This window comes from Lichenostomus cassidix, chromosome 3, assembly GCF_008360975.1.
Source record: "Lichenostomus cassidix isolate B80296 chromosome 3, HeHo_3.0, whole genome shotgun sequence".
NCBI lineage: Eukaryota > Metazoa > Chordata > Aves > Passeriformes > Meliphagidae > Lichenostomus > Lichenostomus cassidix.
This window is the reverse complement of record NC_139483.1, coordinates 111,680,139-111,690,304: the sequence shown is the minus strand read 5'-3', so window position 1 is coordinate 111,690,304 and position 10,166 is coordinate 111,680,139. Positions and strand designations below refer to the sequence as shown.

The 10,166-nt window shown below is 58.5% G+C and overlaps 1 protein-coding gene across 1 annotated transcript; it reads left to right on the top strand.

Moving 5' to 3' along the window:
• The first annotated feature begins 5,245 nt into the window (after positions 1 to 5,245).
• LOC146440513 (uncharacterized) lies at positions 5,246 to 9,648 on the top strand. Its single transcript, XM_085057206.1, has one exon. It carries the CDS (start codon positions 5,840 to 5,842, stop codon positions 9,605 to 9,607), a length of 3,768 nt encoding a protein of 1,255 aa, XP_084913332.1. The 5' UTR covers positions 5,246 to 5,839; the 3' UTR covers positions 9,608 to 9,648.
• Positions 9,649 to 10,166: the final 518 nt, after the last annotated feature.

The window sequence follows — 10,166 nt, the reverse complement described above, 5'->3', positions numbered from 1 at the left end:
GGGATCGGGATCGGTACAGGGATCGGGATCGGGATCGGTACAGGGACCGGGATCGGTACAGGAACCGGGATCGGGATAGGGATCGGTAAAACCGGGATCGAGATCGGTACAGGAATCGGGATCGGGATCGGTAAAATTGGGACCAGTACAGGAATCGGGATCGGGATCGGTAAAATCGGGATCGGGATCGGTAAAACCGGGATCGGTACAGGGATCGGGATCGATATCGGGATCGGTAAAATCGGGATCGGTACAGGGACCGGGACCGGGATCGGGATCGGTAAAATCGGGATCGGTACAGGGATCGGGATCTGCACCGGGATCGGGATAGGGATCGGTACAGGGACCGGGACCGGGATCGGGATCGGTAAAATCGGGATCGGTACAGGGATCGGGATCTGCACCGGGATCGGGATAGGGATCGGTACAGGGACCGGGATCGGGATCGGTAAAATCGGGATCGGGATCGGTAAAACCGGGATCGGTACAGGGATCGGGATCGATATCGGGATCGGTAAAATCGGGATCGGTAAAGGGATCGGGATCGATATCGGGATCGGTAAAATCGGGATCTGCACCGGGATCGGGATCGGGATCAGCCCGGCTGAGGATTCCGGGGCAGGTAAGGGACACTCGGGGGGCTGCAGGACCTCAGAAATGACTGTGGGACCCCGGGAATGGGGCAGGGACACTCGGGGGGGCTGTGGGACCCCAGAAATGACTGTGGGATCCCGGGAATGAGTGTGGGACCCCATAAATGAGTGTGAGACCCCGGGAATAGGGGAGGGACACTCGGGGGGGCTGTGGGACCCCGGGAATGAATGTGGGACCCCCGAAATTAGTGTGGGACCCCGAAACTGGGAGGGATCCCAGGAATGAGTGTGGGACCCCGGAAATTAGTGTGAGACCCCGGAAGTAGGGGAGGGACACTCGGGGGGGGCTGTGTGACCCCGGGAATGACTGTGGGACCCCAGAAATGAGTGTGGGACCCCATAAATGACTGTGGGACCCCGGGAATAGGGGAGGGACACTCGGGGGGGCTGTGGGACCCCATAAATCACTGTGTGACCCCAGAAATGACTGTGTGACCCCGGGGATGACTGTGTGACCCCGGGGATGACTGTGTGACCCCATAAATGAGTGCGAGACCCCAGAAATGAGTGTGAGACCCCGGGAATAGGGGAGGTACGCTCGGGGGGCGCTGCGGGACCCCAGAAATGACTGTGGGACCCCAGAAATGAGTATGGGACCACGGAAATGAGTGTGGGACCCCGGGAGTGACTGCGGGACCCCGGGAATGGTGCGGGACCCCCGGGGGGGCTGCAGGACCCCATAAATGACTGTGTGACCCCGGGAATTAGTGTGCGATCTCGGGAGTGGCTGTGTGACCCCGGGGGTGACTGTGGGACCCCAGAAATGCGTGTGGGACCCCGGGAATGGGGTCGGGATCCAGGGAGTGAGTGTGGGACCCCGGGAGAGAGTTTGGGACCCGAAATGGGAGCAGAGACACTCGGAGGGGGGGCGTGGGACCCCGGGAATGGGGCAGGGACACTCGGGGGGGCTGTGGGACCCCAGAAATGACTGTAGGACCCCGGAAATTAGTGTGTGACCCCATAAATGAGTGCGAGACCCCGGGAATAGGGGAGGGACGCTCGGGGGGGGCTGTGGGACCCCAGAAATGACTGTGGGACCCCATAAATGAATGTGGGACCCCCGAAATTAGTGTGGGACCCCATAAATGCGTGTGAGACCCCGGGAGTGACTGCGGGACCCCGGAACTGGGGGGGAGAGATCCCGGAAAGGAGTGTGGGGTCCCGAGATTGGTGCGGGGTCCCGGGAATGGAGGAGAGACCCCGGGAATGGAGAGGGAAACTCGGGGGGCTGCGGGACCCCGGAATGACTGTGGGACCCCGGGAATGGTGCAGGGAACTCGGGGGACCTGCAGGACCCCGGGAATGAACGTGGGACCCCCGAAATGAGTGTGGGACCCTGGGACTGACTGTGTGACCCCAGAAATGAATGCGGGACCCCAGAAATGGGGTTGGGATGTTTTTAGATGATTTTTTAAAATGTTTTTAGATGATTTTTAAAAATGTTTTTAGATGATTTTTTTAAATGTTTTTAGATGATTTTTTAGGTGCTTTAGATGATTTTTTAGATCTTTTTAGACGTTTTTAGATGATTTTTTAGATGTTTTTAGATTATTTTTTTAGATGTTTTTAGATGGTGTTTTAGATGTTTTAGATAGTTTTTTAGATGTTTTTAGATGATTTTTTAAAATGTTTTTAGATGATTTTTTTAGGTGCTTTAGATGATTTTTTAGATCTTTTTAGACGTTTTTAGATGTTTTTAGATGGTTGTTTTAGATGTTTTTAGATGGTTTTTTAGATGTTTTTAGGTGATTTTTTAAGATGTTTTTAGATGATTTTTTAAATGTTTTTAGATGGTTTTTTAGATGTTTTTAGGTGATTTTTTAAGATGTTTTTAGATGATTTTTTAAAATGTTTTTAGATGATTTTTAGGTGCTTTAGATGATTTTTTAGAACTTTTTAGATGTTTTTAGATGATTTTTTAGATGTTTTTAGATGGTTTTTTAGATGTTTTTAGATGGTTTTTTAGATGTTTTTAGATGGTTTTTTAGATGTTTTTAGGTGATTTTTTAAAATGTTTTTAGATGATTTTTTAAAATGTTTTTAGATGATTTTTTAGGTGCTTTAGATGATTTTTTAGAACTTTTTAGATGTTTTTAGATGATTTTTTAGATGTTTTTAGATGGTTGTTTTAGATGTTTTTAGATGGTTTTTTAGATTTTTTAGATAATTTTTTAGATGTTTTTAGATGATTTTTTTGATGTTTTTAGATTATTTTTTTAGATGTTTTTAGATGGTTGTTTTAGATGTTTTAGATAATTTTTTTAGATGTTTTAAGATGATTTTTTAGATGTTTTTAGATGATTTTTTAGCTGTTTTTAGATGGTTTTTTAGATGTTTTTCGCCCCCGCTGTCCCGCCGATGTTCTGCTGATTGCCTTTATCTCTTTACCCTTTATCTTTACTTTATCTTCATCTTTTCCCTTTATTTTCGGGTCGCTCCCAGCCTGTCGATCTGCTCCTCACACCTCACCCGGCAGGACAATTCAATCCTGAAAAAAACCCCAAAAATCCCTTTTTTCCGGGGTGGAGACAAACCAACCCTCCGGCTAAAGTCACACGAGTTGTTTTCAACTGGGATATTTCCCAACAGGATATCCGGAGTGAGTGAGGGACCTCGGAAATGGGGAGGGACCCCGAAAATGGGGTGGGACCCCAAAAATGGGGAGTGTGGGACCCCGAAAATGGGGAAGGGACCCCGAAAATGGGGAGTGTGGGACCCCGAAAATGGGGTGGGACCCCAAAAATGGGGAGTGTGGGACCTTAAAAATGGGGGAGGGACCCCAAAAATGGGTGGGACCCCGAAAATGGGGGAGGGACCCTAAAAATGGGGAAGGGACACCAAAAATGGGGAATGTGGGACCCCGAAAATGGGGGAGGGACCCCGAAAATGGGGAGGGACCCCAAAAATGGAGAAGGGACCCCAAAAATGGGGAATGTGGGACCCTAAAAATGGGGAAGGGACCCCAAAAATGGGGAATGTGGGACCCCGAAAATGGGGGAGGGACCCTGAAAATGGGAAAGGGACCCCGAAAATGGGGAGTGTGGGACCCCGGAAATGGGGGAGGGACCCTAAAAATGGGGAATGTGGGACCTTAAAAATGGGGGAGGGACCCCAAAAATGGGGAGTGTGGGACCTTAAAAATGGGGGAGGGACCCCAAAAATGGGGAAGGGACCCCAAAAATGGGGAAAGTATCCCGGAAATAGGAAAGGGACCCCGAAAATGGGGGAGGGACCCTAAAAATGGGGAAGGGACTCCAAAAATGGGGAATGTGGGACCCCGGAAATGGGGAATGTGGGACCCTAAAAATGGGGAAGGGACCCCGAAAATGGGGGAGGGACCCTAAAAATGGGGAAGGGACCCCGAAAATGGGTGGGACCCCGGAAATGGGGGAGGGACCCTAAAAATGGGGAAGGGACTCCAAAAATGGGGAATGTGGGACCCCGGAAATGGGGTGGAACCCCGAAAATGGGGAATGTGGGACCTTAAAAATGAGTGTGGAACCCTAAAAATGGAGAAGGGACCCCGGAAATGGGGGAGGGACCCTAAAAATGGGGGAGGGACCCCGGAAATGGGGGAGGGACCCTAAAAATGGGGAATGTGGGACCCCGGAAATGAATGTGGGACCACGGGAGTGACTGTGGGACCCCCGGGAATGGTGCGGGACCCCGAGAGTGAGTGTGGGACACTCGGGGGGAGCTGCAGGACCCCAGAAATGGATGTGGGACCCCGAGAGTGAGTGTGGGACCCCGGGAATGGGGGAGGGACACTCGGGGGGACTGTGGGACCCCGGGAATGAGTGTGGAACCCCATAAATGACTGCGGGACCCCGGAACTGGGGGAGAGACACTCAGCCAGGCTGTGGGACCCCGGGAGTGAGTGTGGGGTCCCGGGATGAGTGTTAGGACCCCAGAAATGAGTGTGGGACGCCGGGAATGTGGGAGGGACACTCGGGAGGCTGCGGGACGCCGGGAATGAATGTGGGACCCCCGGGAATTAGTGTGGGACCCCGGAACTGGGGGGCAGGGATCCCGGGAATGAGTGTGGGACCCCAGGAGTGAGTGTGGGACCCCGGGAATGGGGGAGGGACCCCATAAATGAGTGTGGGACCCCAGGAGTGAGTGTGGGACTCCGAAAATGAATGTGGGACCCCGGGAGTGACTGCGAGACCCCAGAAATGGTGTGGGACACTCGGGGGGGGCTGTGGGACCCCGGGAGTGGTGTGGGACCCCAGAAATGGGTGCAGGACCCCGGGAATGGTGCAGGACCCCGGGAATGGTGCAGGACCCCGGGATGGCACTCCCCAGGGCTCTGTCAGGACATGTCAGGACATGTCAGGACACGTTTTCCCAGCGTTTTGCAGGACACGCCTTTCCCCGGGGGGTTCGTTTCCCCTCCGGAAAAGATCCCGGGGAGTTCCCCAGGGGGGTCTCAGCCCCACTCCGGGGGGGTTGGAAATTCGGGATGCAGCTCTGCGGTGGGGGAGGGGGGTTGGCTCTCCTCCCCTTTCCCGGGGGTTCATTCCCGACTCTGCTCCCGCAGCTCCTGGAGACACCTCTGGATCCAGAAACATTCCCTGGAATCGGCTGTGACCTCGGGGCTGTGACCTCAGGGTTGTGACCTCGGGGTTGTGACCTCGGGGTTGTGACATCCGGGTTGTGACATCGGGGCAGTGACCTCGGAGCTTCTTCCGCCCCGGAAGGAGCCCAGAGCTTCTTCCTCCCCAACTTCCTCTTCTGAGCACCGAACTGTTGGGCTGCTGCTCCTGGGACTGCTGGAATTCCCGGGACACCTCTGGGACACCTCTGGGACACTCCTGGGACTGCTGGAATTCCTGGGACACCTCTGGGACACTCCTGGGACTGCTGGAATTCCTGGGACGCCTCTGGGACACCTCTGGGACACTCCTGGGACACTCCTGGGACTGCTGGAATTCCTGGGACACCTCTGGGACACTCCTGGGACTGCTGGAATTCCCGGGACACCTCTGGGACACCTCTGGGACACTCCTGGGACACTCCTGGGACACCTCTGGGACACCTCTGGGACACTCCTGGGACACTCCTGGGACACTCTTGGGACACCTCTGGGACACTCCTGGGGCTGCCGGAATTCCTGGGACACCCCGAGGACGCACTGAGCCCCGGTGAGGTGAAGTCACCCCGTTCTCCTCCCGCTTTCCGGAGCCATGCCGTGCTTCCCGCTGTGGAGGAAGGGGCGGAAGGAGGATCTCCCCAAATCCAGGGATTGCGGGATTTTCCGTGGGCTGCGCTCTCGCAAGGACTCGCCGGGAACGTTCCGGTGGCTGACGGGTTCGGATCCGGATGCGGGGAAAAAGTTCTCCCTGTTCTCCCGGCACCGGTGGCCCTGGGAGCTGAGCGAGGCCAAGCCGTGGAGCTGGGATGGGATCCGTAATTCCCGAGGAACCGCGGAGATGCCGGGAGGTGACCCCAGGTGTGTCCAGGCAGATGGGAAAGAGCCACGGAGCTGCCGGAATGCTGAAATCCAGCGGGAAAAGCTGCAGGTGGAGAACACTCCCAGCAAGATCCAACAGCTCGGGAAGGAAGTTCGGGAAAAGCCGCCAGTGCCGAGCAGAGTCCGGAATGGAAATGTGCCGAGGGAAGGGACGGGTCAGCCTCAGCCCCTGCTCCAGGCTGGGAGCTGTCAGGATCAGGAGGGACAATCTGGCGGCTCTTCCCAAAGCCCGGAATGCCGTGGGCACACGGACACTGCCGCTGCCCCTGGAGGGGATGGACAGGAGATGAAACCCCTGTCGGCAGCGGGAACAGCGGGAACGTCGGGAACAGAGCGGCGGAGGTTGCTCTGGGAAAGGCTGTGCCAGCTGGGCCAGGACATGGTAGGGCTGGAAGGAGAATCCACGGCAGCGCTGGCAGCCCGGCTGGCACAGCTGATCCTGGAGAAACCCACCGAGAGCTACCCTGCGGAACCGGCAATCCCGGGAGTCTGTCAGGAGCAGGGATCTGGAGCTGGCCAGGACCTGCAGCTCGGCGTTCCCGATGTCTCCATCCACGGGAATGACGCCGGGAATGACCATGTCTTCCTCAGCATGCTGAAGGTCTGTGGGAATGTGGAGAGCGAGGAGGACTCAGAGCAGGATGAGGAGGAGGACATTCCTTCCATGCACATCCGCAAGGTCCGGGTGGAGCCGGGAATTCCGAGCGTCCATCCGGAGCAGAGATCCAGTGCCAGCCAGGACCTGCAGCTCGGCGTTCCCGATGTCTCCATCCACGGGAATGACTCTGGGAATGACCATATCTTCCTCGGCATGCTGAAGGTCTGTGGGAATGTGGAGAGCGGGGAGGACTCAGAGCAGGATGAGGAGGAGGATGAGGAATTTGTTCACCCAGAAATCTACCTGATCCAGCTTTCTGTGGCCCTGCAGCAGGAATTCCCGGCGGCCTGGGCGCGCCATGCGCTGGACTGCGGGCGGCTGGCCCAGGAGGAGCTGCTGGACGGCGACGCGGTGCCGTTCCAGGAGCAGTGGCGCAAACGTCGCCGCGTGGAAGAGCAGATGGAGGAGTTGCTGCAGGAATACCTGGCTGAGGGAATCGTGGAGGAAAGCTTCTCTGCCTCCAACAACCCCTTAATCCTCCAGCCGAAACGCAACGGGCGCGGCTGGCGCCTGACGCTGCACTGCAAAGCCCTCAACGAGGCCACTCCGGTGGGACCCCCGGCACGGCTGGACCGCACCGCCATCATGGCGTCCATCAGCCCCCGCAGCCGCTTCTTCTCCGTGCTGGATTTGTGCAGCGCCTGCCTGGCCGTTCCCTTGGCCCACAGCTGCCGGCCCCGCTTCGCCTTCACCTTCCGCGGCCAGCAGTTCCAGTTCGCGCGGCTGCCGCCGACATTCCACGGCTCCGGCTCCATCGTCCACCACCGTGTGGCCGCGATGCTGGCCCGGCTGGAGCCCAGCGCCGCCCGCGGTGTTTTCCACTACTCCGACGACATCCTGATCACCGGGAAGAGCCGGCGGCAGGCGGAATACCGAACCCGGAAGGTCCTGGAGCTGATCCAGAGCACCGGCTTCAAAGTGGGGCCGTGGAAGGCGCAGCTGGTGCAGCCCGAGGTGAATTACCTGGGTTATTCCGTCGGAGCGGCGGGCTGGCGCATTCCCGAGGAGAAGGTGGACGAGATCTGCCAGGAGTGCGACAATCCTGGCTACTGGGATGTTCGCAGGCTCAGGTCCGTCCTCAGGAAGTTCAACAGCTGGCGGGGTTTCATTCCCAACTACAGCGAGCTGGAGCGGCCGCTGCGGCTCCTGATGGGGGAGCAGGGCTGCGACTGGGAATGGGGCTGGCAGCAGAGGCAGCAGCTGCAGCAGCTGCAGGGAGCCCTGCAGAAAGCTCCCGTGCTGCGGTTCGCCGACAAATCGCGGCCTTTCCTCATCCGCATCTCGCTGCACGACGAGACGGCGGGAGCCGCGCTGCTGCAGGAGCGGCAGGGAGCTCTGCTCCCAGTGCGGTTTTGTTCCCACAGCATGCCCGGCCCGAGCTGGAGCGCCGGCCGGCAGGACCTGGGCTGTCAGGAGGCTGTCCGGGCTGTCCAGGCTTTCCAGGCCTTCACGGGGCCGGCTCCGGTTGTGATCCAGGATCCCAGCGGGAATTACCTCGTCCGCGGCGATCCGTTCGGCTCCGACGGCTCCCGGCTCCCGGAGCAATGGACGCTGCTCCTGACCACCAAGCCCCCGCAGGGGTACCGTTTCCAACACCTGATGGTGGCGACCCTGGATGCTCCCCGTCTCCGGCAGCTGCCTCCCCACACTCCCAAAGCCAACGTGTGGTTCCTGGCCGTGGAGCAGGGATCGTCCGTCGGCTTTGCCGCGGTCAGCATGGAGGAGCGGTGGCTGCTGGGAGTTTCCCGGCGCAATTCGAAGGAGGAGGCAGAGCTGGAGGCTCTCCAGGGGATTCTGGAGAAGCACCGGAGCTCCTCCCCGCTGTACCTTTATCCCAACCGCCCACACCTGGAGCAGCGGCTGGCGAGGATGGACAGGGAGCAGGGCGGGAGCGGCAGCGTGTGGCGCTGGCTCCGCGGCTTCCCGGGAATGCTCTACATCCGGAACGTGGGAATGGCGGGGAAGAGGGACAGGGAGGAGAGGGACTGGGACATGATGGCGATCGCCAGGGCCAAAGCCATGGCCGGCCGGGCCAGGAACAGCCAGAAAATCTGGGAGCCGTCCAAGCACGAGAGGCAGGAAATCATCGCCCGGTGCCACCTGCGGCACGAGGGTGTGGAGGAGACCCTGGCCAGGGTGCGCAGAGTGGAACGCTGGGAAGGCGACTGGGCGGATGTGGAGCGCTGGGTGCGCAGCTGCCCGCGGTGCCGGGAGACCAACAATCCCGATGATCCCGATCGGACCCCGCAGCGGGCGGAGGGCCCCTGGTCCCGCCTCCGGATCACGCCGTCCAGCGCCCTTCCCCACACCCGCGAGGGATTCCGCGCTCTGCTGGTGGTGCAGGACGCGCTGTCGGGGTGGCTGGACGCCTTCCCGCTGCGCCAGCTGGCCGAGCCCGAGGTCACCCTGACGTTATCCCGGGAAGTTTTCGGGCGTTTCGGGAAGGTCAGCTCCGTGGCTCTGCCGCCGGTGCCCACCTGGATGTGGGACTCGCTCCGCCGGGCGCCGCTGCGGGATTTCTGGAGCCGCCTGGAGCCTTCCGAGCCCCGCGAGGTTGAGGCTGCCAAGTGTCTGATCGAGGTGGCACGGAACGCTGGGGAGGGCTGGGCCGGGATGCTCCCGCTGATCCTGGCGGCGAGCCGATCCCCCTGGATCGACCGGGCGGAGCTGAGCGCGCTGCGCTGCGTTCCCGGCCTGCCCTTGGAGTTGCGCTGGGAATCTGGCGGAGAGGAGCGTGCCGGGGAGAACGAGCTCTCCTGGCTGGGCGGGATGGAGGTGATGCGGCCGGAATATCGGGATCGGCTGGCGGCCGCGCTCCTGTAGGGTCTGGGGTTGGGATGGGATTGGGATGGATCCGTGAGGCTGTGCTCTAGTAGGATCCAGGATTGGGATGGGATTGGATGGGATGGGATAGGATGGGATAGGATTGGGATGGGATTGGGATGGGATGGGATGGGATGGGATGGGATTGGGATTGGGATTGGGATTTGATGGGATAGGATGGATCTGGGGATGGGATGGGATGGGACAGGAGTGGGATGGGATGGGATTGGGATGGGATGGGATGGGATGGGATGGGATGGGATGGGATTGATCAAGAGCTGCCCTAAGGCTGCACTCCAGTGGGATTGGGATTGGGATTGGGATTGATCCATGAGGCTGTGCTCCAGTAGGACCCTGGGAGTGGGATTGGGATTGTTACTGGGACTGGGACTGGGATTGGGATGGATCTGGAGCTGCCATGAGGTTGTGCTCCAGTGGGACTGGGATTGGGAATGGGATGGATCCAGGATCGGGATGAGATGGGATGGATCTGGAGCTGCTGTGATGCAGTGCTTCAGTAGGATCCGGGATTGGGATTGGGATTGGGATTGGATGGATT

Bases quoted from the DNA above. Each gene is read 5' to 3' on its own strand.
- LOC146440513 (XM_085057206.1), top strand. From the start codon at position 5,840: ATGCCGTGCTTCCCGCTGTGGAGGAAGGGGCGGAAGGAGGATCTCCCC.